This window comes from Tursiops truncatus, chromosome 14 (assembly GCF_011762595.2).
Source record: "Tursiops truncatus isolate mTurTru1 chromosome 14, mTurTru1.mat.Y, whole genome shotgun sequence".
NCBI classification, from domain to species: Eukaryota; Metazoa; Chordata; class Mammalia; order Artiodactyla; family Delphinidae; genus Tursiops; species Tursiops truncatus.
In genome coordinates, this window is record NC_047047.1 from 48,878,447 (window position 1) to 48,900,758 (window position 22,312).

The 22,312-nt window shown below is 44.8% G+C and overlaps 1 protein-coding gene across 2 annotated transcripts in view; it reads left to right on the forward strand.

The window, feature by feature from the left end:
• Positions 1-19,707, forward strand: part of FSHR (follicle stimulating hormone receptor) — a 163,198-nt gene extending 143,491 nt beyond the window's left edge. For both annotated transcript variants that reach the window (XM_019942510.3, XM_019942511.3), the window contains 4 exons: positions 2,196-2,264; positions 2,376-2,450; positions 13,990-14,175; positions 18,474-19,707. In XM_019942510.3, the coding sequence (XP_019798069.1) occupies positions 2,196-2,264; positions 2,376-2,450; positions 13,990-14,175; positions 18,474-19,707 (1,564 nt within the window). The remainder of the gene's footprint in view (positions 1-2,195; positions 2,265-2,375; positions 2,451-13,989; positions 14,176-18,473) is intronic.
• Positions 19,708-22,312: the final 2,605 nt, after the last annotated feature.

Sequence of the window (22,312 nt, forward strand, 5' to 3'; positions counted from 1 at the left end):
CCCAGCACCTTCATTCTTTAGGATGAGGGCAGACCCTGCTTCTGGAGCCTCCTGAGCCTGCACTGAGTGAACACACCAGGGAAGGGACAAAACAAAACGACTAAGGAAAGCATGATTCAGTTACTCCTTAGCTGACGCTCTGCCCTGTTTGTCGTCACCATCATCATGAGGTTGGTTTTAAAACCAGCACTACCTCTCTTAAGAAACTAGGCATATAGGTGATAAATATCAGCTTCTCTGGTAGTAGTTTGAGAGTCTTACAGCCTAATGTAAACCCAGGGCAAGAATTCTGTACACAGTATGTTTTTTGTGTGCTGATCTGTTGACATCAAAAAATGCCACCTGCTCCCCATGTGATGGCATCTATTAAGAAAATCCATAAAGACAAAGGGCTACTTTAAATACAATAATTCTTTTAAATTAGTCTGCATTTTATTTAATCATAGCAACATCTATTTGCATGACATATACATGCAGAAAATGTTAATTATCTAGTCTATAGAAAAAACGTTAGGTAGAGCTCATATGGATTTGCACACTGCTTTTGTTGGGTTAAGGGTCAGCCAACTACACCCAATGGGGCGTATCTGGTCCCTGATCTAGGACTAGCTTTTATAAGTGAAGATTTTGATGGTAGGGAACACAAACACTAAACCTAAATGAAGCAAAATGTTACCCCCAAAAAAGAAAACAATTCATTCTTTTCAATAGTAGACCTATACTACAAAAAAAAATTGTGCTCAATTATTACTATTATACTTTAAGTTTGGTCAATAAAAATTTCGTGGCAATTGTTTTATAAGTACCTATATAAAGTACCTATGTAACAATAATATTCTCATTTTGCTTCTTAACCCCACAAAACCTAAAATTTATTATTGGGCCTCCTATAGAAAGTTTGCTGACCCCTTTGTTTGATCCAAAACCCCCAGGATCCACCTCCCACAGGTTAGGGGCAGCTGCTCCAGCGACTGTCACCCCCCCAGGAATAGGCTGACAAATCAGTCCGGAGGCTGGATGTGCTGGGGACACTTGGGTAGGCGTGGGGCAGGCAGGACTTGGGATGCACAGACACTTCTTGGCCATCGGAAGCCACCAATTGGTTGCTAACGTTTTGAAAGACTTGCATTACTCCTGTGTGGATTTTCAGCTAACTGGCTTTCTGGAGGAAGAAAAACACATGCAGTTGTCCTCCTGTGATTTTAAGCGTGTTGAGCTACCCACTGCAGCACCGGAAACCATCGATGTCCTGAACACACGGAAACTTCTCTGGGTCAGCTTTTGGAACAGTGTTATTTGCACACCTACTGAGCCTGACAAGGGAAAGGACCTGACAGCAAATCAAGAGCAACGGATCAGAGGCTCTTCAGGCTAAGCTCTCCTGACCTTGGATTTCTGCTTTTGTTTTCAGATCCATCTAGGGGCACAGCAATGCAGAGCTGTCAGCCCAAGGTGTCCTTGGGCTCCCCTGTCCAGGCAAACCTGCTCACTGACCTTCTTGGCACAATCAGGATGACTGTTCCACATCCAGCCCCCCCTCGCCCAGAGCCTCCCCCCCGCGCCCACTCACACAACCTCACCCCGCCACGACCCACAGTCTCTATCACTGATTTCTCCTCCTTTCTGGCTTAACCCAGAGCCACCTCCACAAACCACCAATAACCAAGTCCCTGCAGGTCACGGGAGATGTGCAGGTTGTCTGACAGCTTAATTAGATCACTTTTTGATGACAGCCAGGCCTGCTGCTGTGAATGAGCCTGAGTGAGAGGCTTAAGGCCATACAGAAAGGTGACAACTCCGTCTTATAAACACTTGTTCGATAACTGTATGATTTCTGTCCTTCAGGACAGGACAGATCTTTGTCTGCTCTCTCCATGGCATTGTCTCTGCACACAACTGATATGTGCAAAGACCTTCTGGGATCCAGGCTGCTATGCCTAAGTGTGCCTTCTCAAAATTAGATTTCATTTATTTCTCTGAATAATACATGCACATAATGCAAACTTCCAATGTTACAAAAGGTTATACAGTGATAAATCAGTCTCCCTTCCACCCCAACCCCAAGCTTTAAGGGCGGTATTTTATTTATGCCACTGACCTGTGCTGTCTGACCCTGCCCCAGTGCTTCCAATTATGAAACCCATGTATTGTTTGCATCCGACAGTATTGGCTTTTTAATGGGTCTTTTATTTCAGATGGCTGAGTAAGAATGGGATTCAAGAAATACACAACTGTGCATTCAACGGAACCCAACTAGATGAGCTGTAAGTAGCCCTGACTATTCTTCCAGGTCATTTAGAGGGAAATGGCTCTTACAACAGTAATGTTTACATGGCTTTGTGTTTCCCTTCTTCTTTCCTCAACTCCATCCCCAGGAATCTAAGTGATAACAATAATTTGGAAGAATTGCCTAATGATGTTTTCCAGGGAGCCTCTGGACCAGTCATTCTGTGAGTAGCTTCCCCCACTTCCGTGTGCAAGAGATCAGCATCTTACGTTTTAGAAGTCAACTTTCTCCAATTCGGGGAAGCTTATGACGCAGGGCTGGCAATTAAGATCAAATTTCATTTGTGTCATCTGCAAAGATTTATCGGACAATTTAGGGCTGATCCACATTCTAAATTTCAGTAAAGTAGCAAGAGTAACAACAACAACTAACATTTAATGAGCACTTACCAAGTCCCAGCCAGTGTTTTAAAAACTTAAGATGAATTTTCTAATTTAATCCTTACAATAACCTCTGTGGTAGGAGCTATTAGTCCCATTTTAGAGAAGAAAAAACGGGCTTCCCTGGAGGGGTCAATTCATCCAAGGTCACAGAAATTTTCGAGCACAGATTCCACACCAAACTGGTCTAACTCATAGTACACTCTTAACCACTCTGCTATACATCTCTTCCCTGAAAGGGAAAGCACAGTTCTCCTTCCTCACTCTCAACGTCCAGGAGTTTCCCTCAAACCAGTGAGATATACACACACATTTATGTCTGGATCCTCTTTGTCTCGATTCCAGATCTCTTGGGATGTATCCAGTGCCTCTCAGCCCTGCATCAGCACCTCTCCTCCTATTATTGCTTCCTCGTGTCCATTTCTCCCCCCAAGAGTGACTTTCCCCTATTCTCTTCTCATCAGTCCCTGCCCTTCCACAAGGGTCACCCACCTCTTCCCTGACAATCTCAGCCAACAGTGAATGCCTCCTCCTGTGATTCACACAGTCTTCACGGCTGCAGGGGCCCAAATCCGCAAGAGCTTTTTAAAAATGTGTTTTCCTAGGCTCCAAGCAAGACCCACTACATCTATTGACAAAGGTACTGTAGGAATAAGAAAGGAATCTGGAAGGAAGGAGTCAGATCCAAGAAGAAATAGTGAGCAAAGAAATAGATAAACATGTGACTAGATGTAAGGTTTGCTAGATGATCCTCCTATAGCCTGCCTAAGGCCAGCTGGGGCATTTGGGAGCCACTAGCCAGCACCTCTTACCTGGCAGTCAGTATATATATTATCTACCTATCTACGTACCATCTATCAACATCACTTCATTTTCACCAAAGAGCTTATCCAGTTGACCCTTGAACAACACAGGTTTGAACTGAGTCCACTTACACGTGGATTTTTTTCAATAAATATATACTATCTGTGGTTGGTTGAATCCTCGATGTGGAATCCTGGATAAGGAGGACAGGGCTATGAAACTTGGGCATCCGTGGATTCTGGTATCTGCGGTGGGTCCTGGAACCAATCCCCAACAGACACCAAGGGGCGACTGTATTCTCCTTCAGGCTGGAACCCAGGCATCTCTGGAATGAGATCCTGTATGGTAGAGCAGAAACTCCATAAATGGTCATTACTGATGATAAAGGATATGTTGTGACCTTACATGGGACTCTGTCTCTTTGAAGAAGTCCAAAGATTATTCCAGAATGCCTGGTTTCAGATAGGCAATATGTACAAACGAAGGGAGTATCCACGTGATTAAAGCACAGATGCCAGAGCAGACTACCTAGGTTTAAAACCAGTTCTTTCACCTCTAAACCTCGGTTTCCTCACCTAAAAAGGGCAGAAACAAACAAACAAAAAATGGCAGAAACAATAATACCTATTTCCTAATACTGTTTGAAGCTTAATAATATTATATATGTGTGTGTGTGTATATATATTTATATTTTTATATTCACTCACTGATTCACTCAGATAGATCTTAAGCAGCAGCCGTGTACTATGCACTGTATATAGTGCAAGGAACAAAAGTTTTTCCTCACAGAAAGCTTGCATTCCTATAAGGGGGAGTCAGACAATAGAACTAAATATGCAACTTAATAATAGCAGGTCACGACGTGCCCTATGAGGCACCAAGCAGGACACGGGTGTAACAAACGGGAAGCGCCGGGCATAGAGTCCCTGCGTTCCAATGTACAGAGTCTTCAGAACTTGTAACGCTTAGTCCATGCTTCTTATTCTTAGAGTACCTGGGAGACAGACAGACTTAGAGAAAGTGCTTTCAGGGCCTTTGACCAGCAGAATAGCAGTGTGTCAATTTCACTTAGCTAACAGTCCTGAGGGTTTTGAATGTGCCTGAACAGGCCCCTCTATCTGTTACATAAGAACATACCTGTGATGGGGTAGGTTTTCATATGTGACCTGTACCAGGTACACTATAAAATCACAGCACCTTAACCACTGTCTGCTACTGAGAACACTCAAGTTGGACAGGATCCCCAACTAGCTCATTACCCAGCTGAGGAAACCAGGGACAGAAATGCGAAGTGCCCTGCTATCGATCACAGCGCCACCGTTAAGTGGCAGAGCTTAAACCAGTAACTAGGTGTCTTGCCTTACATCCCATGTAGTCCCAACATACCATGTCACCAAAATACATAAACATGTCCAATCAGACGTCTAAAAGGGCCCCTAAAATTAACTGTGAACTAAAATAGGGGGGAAGATAACTACAAACACCAGACCCCTGAGCCCAAGAACACAAGTGACACACACACACACACACACACACACACACACACACACACACACACAGCATAGAAGAACGCCCCCTGCAGTTGACAAGCAGGTCCCAGGCTGAGGCACGGTGCGGTGTGTCTGATCAGTGTTCAGTGGAAAACACAAACATGAATCCACAGCCAGCCCTGCCACGAATGCCGGCAGGAAGGGATGCCGTCATCACCAGCAGTTCTGCAGGGTCCTCGAGTTACAGGCCCACTTTCCACCCTTTTACCACAGAGACAGTGAATAAACTTGATAGAAAATCCAAAGGAATTATGAAGCACTTGCCATGACTTAAAAAGGTAGAGAGTGATAATACACCCCTACATCTTTTCATTTCAATGCATGACGATATACGTGCAACATCCTGGCTGAAAGCCCAGCCTGTAACTGCTGGTCTCCTTCTCCTCCCCTTAGGGGCAAGAAGGTTGATCAGCTTAACAACAAGCCTCCTTTTCTGGGGCTTTCAGGTTAGTCCGCAGATGTCTTACCAGCCTCTCTGGCTGCTAACCTGGGACTCTAGGGCCTATCCCATCCCCTACTTCTGCAACCTGATGCGCCAACCCCCGCGAAACCCTGGCCTGAGAGCTGCTTGTTTAGTGCGTGCAGAGGACCAGCCCACGCTGGTGCCGTGGGTTCATGGGTTGGAGAAGGAGTGTGTGCAGACCACTCAGCCCACAGTAGATGCGGCTCAGGTTAGGGCTGTGACCGTGGCTCGGGTCAGATTCCCCTCCCAGAAAATCAGACTGTCATGTGGATATTTGCATGCAAAAGGTTTACTGGAGAGCGCTCTTGGAGTCTGTGGGGAGTGCTTGATGGACGCAGAAGCAGGCTAACAGGGAAGCTGAACTACAATACATTTGCAACAGAAGCTTCCGCTGATCCTATGCGGAGCTCTGGCATTAAGATGGCCCTTCAAAACTGACTGAAGGTAAGGGGCCAGGCCTTTTCATCAACAGTCATTGGGTGCAGGCTGGCCCTGAGGAAGAGCCAAGTCTCGGGTGAGTCAGGCGAGGGCAAATCCCAGAGCAGAACTCGGCTATGGGCCACCTACGCTGTGAGCGGTCCTCAGCTGCCCTCAAGCCGTGGTTCTAAACTTGACCTTGCATCAGAATCACCCGGCACGCTTGTAAAACCCTAGATGGCTGATCCCCACCCCCAGAATTTTTGATTCAGCAGGTCGGGGGGGGGCCTGAGAACCTGCACCTCTAACAACTTTGCAGGTGAAGCTGACGTTGCTGGTACAGAAAGCACACTGAGAATCACTGCCCTAGAACGAGTGCTGGGAATGGGGAAGCTTGGCCGGGTCTCCAGAGTATCTCCTCCAAGAGCTAACTGTGGGGAAATCTCCCTCCCCAACAGGCTCAGTGTTTTGTCCCCAGTAGATATATGCAAGGGATTCTGAAAGAGTTAAGGGGAGGGCACCCAAACCAAACATAACTCCTTTCCTGAAGGCAAAAATTTTAGTTGAGTGCAAAACAAACAGGGAGCCTCTGAACACCTGAGGGTGCAAGGATAAGACGTTCCACTGCAAAGAGAAATAGATGCAGAGAAAGCTAGGGGCACACAGACAAGCTCCATTGGGTTTCCGAGGAGCAGTCTAGCATCCTGACTTCCCCCTCATGAGTCTTGACCTCGACTATCAGTAGCCATCTGAGTTTTCACGTGATATTCTGAACTCACTCAAGTTTTCTTTTTCTTCCTTCCTTCCTTTTTTTTTTTTTTTTTTTTTAGCAATCAAGCAATTGCTGTTTCCTTGGGAAACCATTTCCTGTGGGGAAAATTTAATGCACTGCCTTTGCAGGCTGGAGCCGGTACAATCATATTCTGATGGTTTATCAAATTGATGTGGCTATAGCTCAGATTCATTTGATAGTTCAGATTCAAACACTGCGGTATTTGTATAAGAATGATTCTCTTCCATTACCAGTGTACGCACAATCCTATAGATAAGCAAATTGCCTTTTTATTCCGCCTGGGATCATAAAAGAGAGGTCTTCTAGCCATTTGTCAGTGTAGTATACACCAGAAATGTGCTCTCACTTATGGAAATGATTGACCTGTAACAATATCTTTGCTGGGAAAAGTAGAAATTGTTCAAATCAAATTTGTGGCACTGGCTATAACACACTTTATTAAATGGGGCACAGAGCACAGTTTAACTCTCCTGACTCAGTGTCTTATTACTGACTGCTGTTTCCCTTTCTACTTTGTATCTCAAAATCAAGAACCCTAACAATGTTGAAACAGTTCAGGATTGCTAAATCTCTTCAGCCATTGTCTTTTGAGTCTCCTGTTGGTACTACGTTTCAGGATTTAAATTCTCAAAACCAGCCAGAATGTAGCATGTGCTGAAATGTTAACCAAAGTGGCACCTTAAAAAGAAAGGCTGCCAGCATGAGACCAGCCTGAAAGACAAGGATTAAAAACACCAGCCCATGATTACCCCTTCCCCTGCTGATATAAATGTCTATGGACTTTTCTTAATCCGTGGAGATACCAGAGAAACATTTTTCTGCCAGTCCAAAATATGGAAGTCTTATGATAGTTTCCATGTTTGCTCACCCCAGCAAGTATGCAGTAAGCTTGAAGTAGACACTTCTACAAACACTTTTATTTCCCTATCACCCAGGAACCACTTCTGCTAAAGACTTGTGCTTTACCAAACTCTAAGTGACTCTGCATCTCTCTCCTACCAACCGCTCCCTCCTTTCAATACCCACCAGCGGACGCTCGGGATCCCAGGACACTGACAAGATGCCATAGTCCCCCAGAAGCAAAGCCACCTAGCGAAAAAGACAGCAGCTCACATATTTTGGAGCTGTGATGAGGAGGAAACCGAAATACAAGCTAAGTCCAGAACACTCAGCAGACAGAGAGGCACCGACGCTTCCCGAGCAGGCTTCCCCATCCAACACCTAGTCACTGGATTGCATGCAGGTCAACCCACACACACATTAGTCTATTTCGTCTTCAATCTGTGTCTATCTCCTTGTAAACTTTGCACAAGGATGCTCTCTTCCTTGATTCCTTTGATACTCTCAGTCACATATAATTGCCTGCTGCGGAAGCACCGTTTTGCTGAGCCCCCTTTAAATCCGGATTTCCTCCATCTGCCTTGCGTCTTTCTCCCTTTAGAATTGCTCTTCTGTAAGACTCGCTTCAACTTCTCATTTTTTTTTATGATGCTGAGGCATCTCTGCTAATCAGACGAGTATCCACTGAGTAGATTTCACGAACCAAGCTCTGTGCCAAATACTAATACCGTGTAGAACACAAAAGTATCTTAGTAATCCCTGCTCTCAGAGCATCTGAAACCTGGCTGAGGAAACAAAACAAATGTACGTGAAAAGCTGAATAGTACGAAACAGCAGAAGAGATAATACAAGGTACTAGAGTCTCTGTAAGTGCTAGAGGTCAGAAGACATCACAGCTGGCTGGGGTGATCTATCTAGTTCCTTTCCCAATCCTCCATCAGCGCCATTTCCCAGCCTATCTTTGAACAAAGCAACAATTTTCTGGGTGCTTTCTATGTGAAAGGCACTGCTGAGAATGCAAGGAGCCCTCTGCCCTCCAGGAGAGAGAAGATGCAAATACAAACATCTAGTATATAAAGCAAAAGACGGTACGTGAGAGAGGCAGAAAGCATACAGACTATAGTGCTATTGCACTCTTCATGGCGTTCAAGGAAAAATACATCTACAGCTGTTACAAATGATGGGGATGACAGAATCTCAGAGATGTCAAGGCGAGTCTGTTTGGGTACTCTATTTCTGCATAAAAGCTATCCTTAAACTCAGTGCCTTAAAACAACCATTCCATTCTCCCCACAGTTTTATGTTTTAGAAGTTTGGGTGGCTTGTCTCTGATCCATGTGATGTCGGTTCAGGTGGCTGGGTCCGGGGGGTCTACTCCAAGCTGTACCCTTCACCCATATATCTGGTGCATCTGTGCTCCTTGGTACCTCTCTACAGACAGACAGACAGACACACACACACACACACACACATGGCACCTCGTCCTCCAGAACCCTCTGTGCACGGCTTAGACTTTTTCCAGCATGGCATTCTCAGGGCATCAGAGTTCTTTCACTACAGCTTAGGGCTCTATAAGATCAATTTAGAAGCTATCAGTGCTCTGAAAGGCAAGGTCCAGAACTGGCACAGCAACACTTTCATCATACTCTACTATAAGCCAAAGACGTCACAGTTCAGCCTGGATTCAAGGGAAGGGCAAACAGACCCTCTATGGAAGAGTATAAAGAATTTACAGTCATCTTTAATCGACTACAGAGTCAATGAGAGCATACCATGGCATTGCACAGAATACAAAAATCTGTCTGTTTTTGGAAATATTCAATTACTGTGATTTTTGTATATTTTAAAATCAAGGGGGAAAGGCATAACTAAGAAAAAATAGTCTGTTTTGTATCACTTGATTTTAGAAATATGAAAAATGTTGATGGCAGGTAATAAATGATTGCCCTGGTTTAAATTATTCCTGAAGCACTTTGTTTATACCTTCACCTCATTCCTTGGAGGAAGCCTTGAACTGCTTTAGACAAAACAGGCAACCTTTGCTCCCTTCCATATTTGAGGGAAAAAAGACGACCCCATAGACCAGGCAAAACAAGAACTTCGTCACCGGGACCAGAGTATCAATAGCAGAACTGGTCAGAGGAGAAATTGCCTGAAGAGAGAAACTAGAAAGGTTATTTTAGGGCAGAGAATAAAGTTGAGAAGCTCTGGAACACTGGAAAGGCTAAGTGGAGAACAGGACAGGACAGCTGGATCTTTCAGCAGCAGAGAGCGAAGACTCCTCACAAGGACAAAGGTTCATGGATCAGACACTTATCTCCAGGGACCCCAGCTCTGAAGAATTAGAATACGTAGGCAAGAACTAGAAAAGAGACCTTGGAACACTGAGAACTTTCACCTCATGGTGATGGCAATGAATGTTATGAGCAGTAGTTAAATTCCAGATCTATGTGGAAGGTAAAGCCAAGTTATTTTGCTGAGGGTTTGCATGTGGGGTGTGAGAGAAAGAGGAGTCAAGGATGACTTCCAAGTTTCTGCAGGAACAACCGGAAAGGCTGTAAGTAGAGCAGGTTTGGGGAGATATCGGGAGCTCAATTGTTAATATCTGAAGCTTCACCTTCTTATTCGACATCCAAGTAGAGATTATAAGGAAGTAGCTGAAATATGAGTCCGGAGTTAGGAGAGAAAAGCAGCCTCAAGATAAAAATTGGGTGGGGGGAGGGGACATCAGCATATAAGTGGTGTTTAAGTCATAAGACTAGAGGAGTTCACCTACAGGCTAAGTGAAAATGGAGGAAAGAAGGCTAGGCTCTGAGCCCATGGGTCTAAAAGTTGGAGTTCAGGAAGGAACCAGCAAAGAAGAAATGTCCAAAGAGTCAGGAGACAAATATAACTAGATATAAAGAATGTCACCAGGAAGATGTAAAAATTCTATATTTATATGTACCTAAAAAATTATCCTCAAAAATATGTAAAGCAAAAATTGACAACACTTGAAGTAGTAGTATACCAATCCAAAATCGTAGTCGGAGATTTTAGTGTACTCTTCTCAGGAGCGATAGAACAAGCAAGAGAAAAAATCGGCAAGCACACTGAAGTATTTGAACAGCAGCATTGACAAATTTGATCTATTTGGCAACAAGGAGGGGAACTAAGTAAAATTTACACAGGTTTTACATAAATGGTCATCCTTAACTCTGATAATGTAAATTTGTCTAAATATCAAGCAGGGCTTTAGCAGTCCTGAGATTATCACTACTAGTCCTAGGACTTAAGGGCCCAGTGAGGATGTGGGAACTGGGACAACTGGTAGCTGCTAGATCCTCAGCAGATCTGTTTGATGACAGCTGCAATCACGGAGGAGCTGCTGCCTGAGGTAAAGAAGGAATGAGAAATGCCTAAGTTCACCCTTCCACCCACCCTCCAGTCCCACCAGTGCCATTTGCTGAACCCAACTGAAAGCTGATTGACAAGGTGGTACCTGGGAAATGGAACCCTTGGAGGCCACCTCTCCTGCAATACAGAGCAGAACACAGAAAAGGCACAGAACGGATATGAGAGAAGTGAGGCAAGACCAGTACATCATGTCCAATGCTTTGTACTTCACTGGAAGTGTAATGGGGAACAATTGACTAGTTGTAAGCAGGAAGTCACAATTAATTGGCATTTTTAAAATATCACCCAATCTGCAGTGTAAAGATTGCGTTAGAGAGAGAGCTAGATGGCCACGATGATTAATTTTATGTGTCAAGTTGACTGGGCCATGGGATGCCCAGATAGCTGGTAAAATATTACTTCTGAGTGTGCCTATCAGAGTGTTTTCAGAAGAGATTAGCATTGGAATCAACAGACTGAGTAAAGAAGATTCATCCTCCCCGTGTGGGTGGGCATCATCTAACCAGTTGAGGGCCCTAATAGAACAAAAAGGCAGAGGAAGGGCAAAATGTGCTTCTTTTCTTCCTGAGCTGGAACATCCATCTTCTCCTGGCCTTGTGCGTCAGGGGTCCTGGTTCTTGGGCCTTCAGACTCTGAGACTTAAACCCGTGGCTGTCCTGGTTCTCAGGTCTTTGTCTCTGACTGAATTATACCACAAACTTTCCTGGTTCTCCAGCTTGTAGATGGCATCTCATGAGACCTGTCGGCCTCCAAAATCACATGAGCCAAATTCCATAATACATCTCCTCTTATATATCTCTATACATCCTAGTGGTTCTGTCTCTCTGAAGAACCTTAATACAATGGTCATGAGAAGAACAGTTATGAGACTGTTGCCTTTCTCTCTAGGCAGAGATTATGGTGACTTAGACTAAAGCTGTGGCAAAAAAAGCGGACCGATTTGAAACGAATGTAAGTTAGGCTTGTGAGAAGAAGAAAACTGAGTCCGAGGGAGGGAGGGGGAGGGGTAAAGGATGACTCCCAGGCTTCTATCCCGAACGACAGGGGGAGATGAAGGAATCATTTGCTAAGATAAGAAAAGCAAAAGGACGAACATATTTACAAGGAAGATGGTAAATTCAGTTTTGATATTTGCAAGTGATCAAAAGAGTGGGATCTGATGGACAGTGGATTATCTGGGCTTGGAGTTCAGAAGTAGTATCTGAACTGGGATATACATTGGGAAGCCATCAGCATATACCTGGTATCTGAAACCAAGGAAGTGGGTGAGATCACCTGGGAAGATTGTGTACAGTCAGAAAGGGGCCTGAGTTTAGAGGAACTCCGATAGATAAAGGAAAAAGAAAAAATCAGAAAAAAGTCAAAGTAGATGTCAGAAGAAATTGAAAAGAATGTGATGCCAAGAAGACGACTGTCTCAGGAAGGAGGAGTGTTTTACGGGTGAAATGTAATTGAGAAATCAAGAAGGTTAGAACTAAGAGCAACTTCCAATGAAGAACTAAGGTTAGAACTTCTAATGAAGTACAAAGTGCTGGCTATGATGTGCTGGTCATCATAGCTACCTTAGTGTGTATTGTTTCTCTAGGGACTGGGAAGAAACAGAGTTGGATTGGGAAATGAGGAAATGGTGACATCAAGTATGGACAACTAGTATAAGAAGCTTGACTGGGAAAGGGAAGTGACAACAGGGCAGCAGCTACGAGTAGGTTTCATTGAACAACAGGAAGCATTATAAACTTTTGAGCAAGAGAATGAATGGCACAATGAAAACAAGGCTTTGAGAAAGTAATTTTCACCAGACTGGGAGAACATACGGGGGAGCAGATATATGTGCACACCCCCGAGTTTCATTGCTCCTAGTGCCCAATGCTTTGACTTACAGGAAATGCAGACATTAGAAGATTCTCCTTCACCAAGTATATCCAAGGATGCTTGAAATGAATCCATCCTGGTCATCACTTGCTACCACTCCCATCAGAAGCACTCATTTACGGCCAACCTTCTGGGCCCAACAGGTCTAAGCCGCTGCCATTTAAATCTCTTCACTCCCACCCCACTGGTCAGGTTGTTTTGAGGGTTTCAGCTGCCAACGGTGCTGCCAGAAAATGGCCCATGTTACTGGTGTTGCTGCCAGCAAGGATGGGACTCTGGAACCCTCCAGTGACAGGGACCTGGTTAAAATGACCATTTACACTGGTTTCCATATAGACCTCCTGGTTCACCAAGGCAGAGGCTCTCCGACAAAGCAAGAACAACTGCGTGTGTGTGTGTGTGTGTGTGTGTGTGTGTGTGTGTGTGTGTGAGATGTTTTCTGATAACAGCGGCCAGTCATCAAGTGCTGTCTGTTGGTCAGGAAGTTCTCTATGTACTTTAACTCATTTAATTCTCACAACAACCCTCTGAGGTAGGTATGATTATTATTCCTGTTTTATAGCCGAGGAAACTGACACATGGAGAAGTGAGATAACTTGACCAAGGTCACCAGTCTAATAGATAGAGGGGCAGGGTACACGAGCAGGCAAGTCTGGCTGTGGATGCCACGCTCACCACCACCACTCTCTATTGCCACTTTGACTTTGTGCTGAGGGTACCTCTGTTGCCCACCAGATACCTCTTCCCCTTATGGTGTGTTCTCTTTGCATCCTTTGCTGAAATATGGCCACAGATGCCACCCCAGCTCACTGGATATATTTTTACATCTAGTTTTATGGTGAGGAGGAAATGATCTCACTTCCTTGGTCCTATGCAAATTCGTGGGTATCTATTCTATAGATAGACTGTGGAAGGGGAAAGAGATACATTTAAGCCCCAGATCAGCCAGGATGCAAGTACATCCAGGACACAGAGTGGCACGTTATCTATGTCCTCCTACCACAAATATAAGGGCCAAATGTCCCTTTAGCCAAATATTAATCTCACCAAGGCGTGCTGAATGAATTGGAGTCTCCCTCCTCACCCATGTAAAAGTATTACTACTGTAGCTGCTATGTTGACGGCTAACAGAGCAGAAAATGTTAGGCCCATAGTAATCAGGTTATGTTTACCTTTTCTCCTTACAGAGATATTTCAAGAACGAGGATCCATTCCCTGCCCAGCTATGGCTTAGGAAATCTTAAGAAGCTGCGGGCCAAGTCAACTTACAACTTAAAAAAGCTCCCCAGTCTGGAAGCTTTTGTCACACTCGTGGAGGCCAGCCTCACCTACCCCAGCCACTGCTGCATCTTTGCCAACTGGAGGCGGCAGATGTGAGTCTTCTCGTGTCCACCCCCGAGCCCCACTTGGGCACTTCTCCAACGCAGACCTTGGTCCACAACTTCTACACCTGTGTGGCATGAAGAGGATCCCCTGGCAGAGGCACCCACGATGAAATCCCTTAGGCAGAGTCTAGATCATAGCTTTAGTGTTCTCTCTGAAAATGGGCTCACAGGAGAGGGCTACCCACATGGCAGGCTACCTACCAAATATTAAATGAGCTGACATGAAAAACACCAAGCAAGCCTGACTCGCAGCTAATGCTTAATAAATATTTGTTCCCTTTTCCCTTTGTCCCGACATGGATTTATCCTTCAAGTTCCAAACTCTGCACCCCATAAGTGTGCCAGGGACCATCAAAGTCAGCTTTGCAAGGGAGAAGCATAGATGCCATAGCAAAGACTGCTGCACACACCCGCAACACATCCCAGCAACTCGAAACCTCCCTAACCCATCTTTGGAGCTTAGCACCTCAGAGGGAGGACTAAGATTGTGACATCTGTTCACTTTGGCTTTCCAGAGCCCCAAATTACAGAGGGTAGTCCAAACAAAGCCAAGTCCTAGTGGGTGACGGGTTAAAAAGTTGAGGTTCTGAAGAGAGCGGAGAGGGAGTACTTTAGAGATTACATGTTCAGGTATTTAAAGGATCCGCTGGAGATATAGTTTATTGGGTATCAGGAGTTCTCAAAGCTTTCTGCCTCTCCTAAACTCACTGATAAAATTCATACCACACAGTGGCACTCAATCAGATGACGCCTCATTCCCACTCTTGTACAGTAGCCCAGCACGAATACAGCTTCTGGGATACCTTTCACTGCTTAACGCGGTCTCTATTATTCAACCTTAACATGCAGACGGGTCCCCTTCTCTAAAGCAAAGTGAAACAACCAAACAGTACACACCCTAAGTTAACTAGCAGTCCACACTCAAACCCATTTAAAGGATCTGCGGAAAAGGGGCCGCTCTTCAGAATTAGCATGCGTCATTGGGGAACTCTCCAGAATCAGACACTCCTCACAGATGAGCTCAAGGGCCAGGGGATTTCTTCCTAATGACTAGAATTCTTAAGGGCTTGGGCTAAGGCAGCAAGGCCCGCCTCTTTTATATTCCAGGAAGAGATATTCCAGCCAGGGCAGGAAAGATACCCATTTCACTGCCAGAACCCTGGAACTAAATACCCCCCAGGAGAAATCTCAGAGGACGTTAAGACCACTGAAGGAGCTGTACATCATCTGTTGTCTGCCTCAGCGCCCACACCCCAGAGAAATATATCCTCTTCCTCTGTTGCTCAGACTCCCCTTCGTAGTGTAGATGTGGCCTCAGGGCTCTCCCGACTAGAAATCTCCGCATCTGCCTTACATCGTACCGTGATTGAAGGCTTCCCTGATCCCTCCAGACCACCGGACTCTCACCCTCTCTAGGTCCCTATTGTAACTTACATCAGGGCTCGTCACGTGCGGCAAAGGAGAGGCCCACGCCTCTTCTAGGAAGACATGCCAAAACGGGGTAACAAAAATAGCAATGGTGTTTAGTCTTTGTGTTTAACAAATTCACAAACCCAAAGCAATATGGTTCTGCTATTCAGAAGATAACTGTAGGTGTGGTTAGGTAATGACATTTGAGTTTAAAGTTGTGTGACGAAATTGTTCCTCCAATCCCCGTTTGGAAATAATGCCTGAAGTGTAAATGTTAGGCCCTTGTGACTGTGACATTTTGGCCCATGGACCCCGTGGACTTTCATGGAAAGACCTTATTAACCATGCCCCTCATCTGTCATTTAACCAGTTATGTCCATACTCAGCTTGCATTGATATTTTGCCCTAGTTTTGTTATTTATTGTATTTAGGCCTTTTCTTCCCAGCTAGATTTTAAACTGATGCACTGTGGCATATTCATTAAGTACTCACATAGGGCCTAGACCTCAACATGAACTCAGTAAGTAACCACATCCTCTCTCTTCATACTGCTGATACTTGTCAAGGACTCACTGCCAGGCACTGTAATACTTTGCAGCTTTATCTCATTTAATTTTCACAAAGGTAAAAACACCATTTTTATTCCCTTCTCACAAAGGCAGAAACTGAGGCTCAGAGACAGTAAATAACTTGACAAACACCAAACAAACTCAGATCCAAACTCTCTGGTCTGCCTGTCTGTCTGCAAAGCTCAGGCTCTCGGCCACTCCGCCATGCATTTCCCAAGTATCTGTTCATTGATTTACTGGGATCCAAGAGTACTACTTTTTAACCTCACCCCAAGCTGAATTCCCAACTCTTTATAATACTTAGGATTTGCCGAGGTACTGCAGAGGCATGATTTTACTTCCCCTGCTTCCATTTTTCTTTCTATTCTTCTCTAAGAGACATACATTGTTCACCTTTCCCCCACTCATGTCATTGGGTCACTTCTGTTTCGGGAAAGGGAAGCATCTATATTTAAAATATGTTCGTAGCAGTGTCAAAATAAGCATCTTCACCGAAGCCAACATAAGCCCCGGGAAGTGAAGGCTGTGTCTGTCTAGATGGTCAGATCTGTTTCAGTGAACCGAATCACAGTCTGTTGGCACCAGGTTACTTACTTCCTGTTCCTAGAACTGGGCTGCCGCTAATCCAATGACAGGGTTTAGGAATTGGGAGTGAGAATAAGAAACAAAGTGATTCTCTTGTCCCCTCTTTGCCCATCTCTGAACTTGCCTCACCTTTCTTGTAAGATCTCTGACTAAACCAAAAGATTTTCTGCACATTTTCAATTACACGTATGTTAACTGTTTAACCTCCTTAGTGTAAACTGTGACTGATGTGAGAAGCTCTATCAGTCTCTAAAACAACAAATGACACATTATCCAGGAAAGAAAAAAAAAAAGGAGTCCCTTGATCCAAGGGAAAATGACTTTCTGGCAATTCAGTTCACTTTCTGGAGGGGAGAGAAAGGAGAGGGTTCTCACTAACAGCCCCTTCTCCTAGAGGCTGATGTGGAAAAGTTCAGTCCGGGTCTGCTGGCACACTTGGCCAGCCCTCATCGTTTAGTACCTAATGGAAGCTTTACCTTCTCCACGCCCCAGTCACTCTCTCCATCTTATTGGGGAGGGGGGTCTTTGAAGAGTTTTAACACTCACCTCCCCACTCACTTAAGAGATTACGTTAAGGCCCGGGAGAAATGCAATACCATTGCTGTGAGCTTGCCCCTCAGGGAGGGAGGAAGGGAATGGGGTGTGTGTGTGTGTGTGCATGTGTGTGTGTGTGTGTGTGTGTGTATGTGTGTGTGTGTGTCTGTGTGTCTGTGTGTGTCTGTGTGTACACACATGCATTTCCATCCAAAAGAAGACCCAATGTGAAACATTCCCATTCCTTAAGCTTTTGCTTCAAAACAGAACTAGTACCGTCTGGCTCTACATGCACTGTCCACTTGTCTGGATGGAGTATTTACCATCTGGCTTTCACTCACATCCCTTCTGCAAGTGCCTCTGTTCTGTTGACGAGGCCTCTTGTACATTGGGGTTTAAAGGGAAAGCTGAGACAGAAATGCGAGCCCGAGAAGAGGCAGCTCCTCGGGGAATGAGTTACAGTCTTGGAATAAATTAGGCCCCTTGCACCTGCACTTGCCCTTTTGGGCACTCACTAGCGAACTACTTAATGTGAGAGAGCCAGGATTACCTTGCAAATACATGCCTGAGGCTTGTTGTGGCCCCTGGGGAGTGAAATAATAAAGAATAGGACCCTCACTAACATTTCAGGCGAATTAGCAGACCTCCTGGTAGGCTGAGTACCAAAGAGCCAGGGACAGGGCTGGCTGGGAACCAACTACAGCCTCTGATCTTCTAATTTATGTAGATAAAATAAACTCTTATTTGAGTCAGAGAACAGTCCAGATCTTCCAGGACGGGAGTTTAGAGTAGAGGAAAGGGGGTATACCCTACTCAGGCATATGAAGAGAGAGCTGAATGGAGACGGGGAAGGGTGAGGGTAGAGTTGATATCGTCTGTAAATTATTTGCACTTAACAGCAAAGCTTAGCTAGTCCCAGGCGCCTTCCTCCCCACATTCAGGTTGTGGCCAGATGGTTTCCCCAGTGGGCCATCCAACTCTAGGAATATATGCACGAGTTGTTCTGTTCACTTACAGTAAGCAGCATTAACCCTTGAGTTTAGCCTCAAGGGCAGACAAACTGTTAGAAGAAAAAAAGAAAAAAAACTCTCAGGAAGAAACCCCACTCTCTACCCCGTGTAAAGACAGTGATATATTTGCCAATCTGGATCCAACATATTGATTCTATTCCTTTTTGTATTTTTCTAGCTCTGACCTGCATCCAATTTGCAACAAATCTATCTTAAGGCAAGAAGTCGATGATATGACTCAGGCTAGGGGTCAGAGAGTCTCTTTGGCAGAAGACGATGAGTCCAGCTACGCCAAAGGATTTGACATGATGTACAGTGAACCTGACTATGACTTATGCGATGACGTGGTTGACATCGCTTGCTCCCCCGAGCCAGATGCATTCAATCCATGTGAAGATATCATGGGGTATGGTATCCTCAGGGTCCTGATATGGTTCATTAGCGTCCTGGCCATCACTGGGAACATCTTAGTGCTCTTAATACTGATCACCAGCCAATACAAACTCACAGTCCCCCGGTTCCTGATGTGCAATTTGGCCTTTGCCGACCTCTGCATTGGGATCTACCTGCTGCTCATAGCGTCAGTTGACATCCACACCAAAAGCCAGTACCACAACTACGCCATTGACTGGCAAACTGGAGCAGGCTGTGACGCTGCCGGCTTCTTCACCGTCTTTGCCAGTGAGCTCTCAGTCTACACCCTGACAGCCATCACGCTGGAAAGATGGCACACCATCACCCACGCCATGCAGCTGGAACGCAAGGTACAGCTCCACCATGCTGCCAGCGTCATGCTGGTGGGCTGGATCTTCGCTTGTGCAGTCGCCCTCTTTCCCATCTTTGGCATCAGCAGCTACATGAAGGTGAGCATCTGCCTGCCTATGGATATCGACAGCCCCTTGTCACAACTGTATGTTATGTCCCTCCTTGTGCTCAACGTCCTGGCCTTTGTGGTCATCTGTGGCTGCTACACTCACATCTACCTCACAGTGAGAAACCCCAACATCACATCCTCCTCTAGCGACACCAAGATTGCCAAGCGCATGGCCATGCTCATCTTCACTGACTTCCTCTGCATGGCGCCCATCTCCTTCTTTGCCATCTCTGCCTCCCTCAAGGTGCCCCTCATCACTGTGTCCAAGTCAAAGATCCTCCTGGTCCTGTTCTACCCCATCAACTCCTGTGCCAACCCCTTCCTCTACGCTATCTTCACCAAGAACTTCCGCAGGGATTTCTTCATTCTGCTGAGCAAGTTTGGCTGCTATGAAATGCAAGCCCAGACCTATAGGACAGAAACCTCATCCACTGCCCACAACTTTCATCCAAGGAATGGCCACTGCCCTCCAGTTGCCAGGGTTACCAATGGTTCCAATTACACACTTATCCCCCTAAGCCATTTAGCCCAGAACTAAAACACACTGTGCAAACGCTTCTGAGTGTTGAACGACAATTAAGTCTTGCCTTTGAAGAATATTCCATGGCACAGCTGACAGAGCACTTCTACGTGCTTCATCTAATTTAATCTTCCGGGCACATCCATAAGGTAAATTAGTCAGAAACTATTAACTCTATGTGATTCATTAGGAAGCTGAAGTATTAATAACAACATTAATAATTAAAATAATGTAATGCTACATCACATTTGTTTTATCCCTTATAAATGTTCAAAGTGCTTCTGTTCGGGTCGTCTCAGCCTATCCCTAGAAAAGTCCTATTAAACAGGCAGAACAGGAATTATTCTTGTAGTTTTATAGATGAGAAAAACAAGACTCGAAGGGTTAAGTGACTTGTTCAAAATTGCTTGGCTTACAAGAGGCAGAGCCAAAATTAAGTGTTCTGACTCCCAGGGAACTTCCAAGAGAGGCAGCACAATACTCATTCATTCATTCATTCATTCACTCAACGAATATCTACTGAGCACCAATGTGATGGCTTTGTAATGTGTCAACTTGAGTAGGCTGAACTATACTTCCCAGAATTCCCTTTCTTATATGCTTCCCATGTGAGCCACAGGGATGACTCTCAGGAATACAGGAGGGTGGAAGGGAAGCTGCAGCTATTTTCTCACTCACGCTTTGTTGCTCAGCTGCTGGTTCAGCTCACTTTTGTGATGCAACAGCTGGGCCTGCAATGGCTCCACTATCCCCTGAAATCTTCTTCAGGTTCTCTGCTTCCTAAGCCAAGTATACGTGTTTAGCTCCACGATGAAGAACCCCAACTTCTGCAGAACACTTATCACCAAGGTCAGAAGCCACAATAACAGAAATGGAGCTCAGTTTGACCTTGTGGGGTTCCGTCTCGTGCCTGTGGCTTGGCTTCAAGCATGCTCGTGATCTTCCCTTTATTGCCTGCCCTATGGACTTCAAGCTCTAGCATCAGACGTAGAGACAACACCCTTACAGAGACCACTTAACCAATCCCCACAATCACGTAAGCCAATTCCCTGTAACAAATATTTACCCCATATATACCTACATGCATGCATGACTGCTTCTGCTTCTTCAGTCAAACCCTGATAGAAGACACAACCTATATGGCATGCATATGGATTATAATGTTAAAAACATAGCAGCTTTGGAATCGGAGCTGAGATTTTATTCTTACTCCATGATAAGCCAGGACTCCTCCTCCCTAGGCTCAATGTCTTCCTCTGTAAATGGGAGTTGATTATAACATCTAACTATTGGGCTTACGATAAGAATTGGAAAAGGAAATAGGTGTAGAGTGCCTGATGCTGTAATAGGCTTGTTGAATGTCAATTTACTTCTCTCCTCCCAGATCAATGCCTGGACTAGTGCCTAGTTCTCCCGACCATGATCTAGAACTCATTCCATCACATCATGTTACTCCTGATAAATAATTATACTTCCCCTACCTATTTTCACCTTTGACTCCATCTGGATAATCCGGATCATAGATACCAACCACAAATCCCCATCAAGCACTGTGCCATGACCAGCCCATAAAGCTCTGAGTCTCCTCGGAGAGCATCTTCTTTCCATGTCAAAGCCAATCCTTCCTTCTCTTGCCCCATTTCAAAAGTTGGTCCCAAATGCATTAACAGGGGAGTCCTTAGAGGGCTGAAGAAAAAGCAATCACCTCTGCGGATGTGACCTGGCACTATCTTGACCTATTATGAGCATTAGTGAGAAATGGAATAAGTATCGTAGAAATAGTACAGAGCTGAGCTGGTCAGTACAGGAGCCATTAGCCACGTGTAGCTATTGAGCACCTGAAATCTGACAAGCCTGAACTGAGATCTGCTGTAAGTAAAAGACACACTGGCTTTCAAATACTTAGTGCAGAGAAAAGAGAATTACAGTATCTCAAAAATTTTGATATTGATTACATCTTGGAACAATATTATTTTGGACATACTGAGACAAATATATTTAAACATTAATTTCATCTATTTTTTTAATATCCTTTAATGAGGCTACTAGAATATTTAAAATTACCTAAGTGCCAGTAGTGGGATTGCTGGGTCGTATGGTAGTTCTATTTTTAGTTTTTTAAGGAACCTCCATACTGAATGGATAAAGAAGATGTGGCACATATATACAATGGAATATTACTCAGCCATAAAAAGAAACGAAATTGAGTTATTTGTAGTGAGGCGGATGGACCTAGAGTCTGTCATACAGAGTGAAGTAAGCCAGAAAGAAAAAACAAATACCATATGCTAACACATATATATGGAATCTAAAAAAAAAGGTTATGAAGAACCTACGGGCAGGACAGGAATAAAGATGCAGATCTAGAGAGTGGACTTGAGGACACGGGGATGGGGAAAGGCAAACCAGGACAAAGTGAGAGAGTGGCATGGACTTATATATACTACCAAATGTAAAATAGATAGCTAGTGGGAAGCAGCCGCATAGCACAGGGAGATCAGCTTGGTGCTTTGTAACCACCTAGAGGGGTGGGATAGGGAGGGTGGAAGGGAGATGCAAGAGAGAGGAGATATGGGGATGTATATATATGTATAGCTGATTCACTTTGTTATAAAGCAGAAAC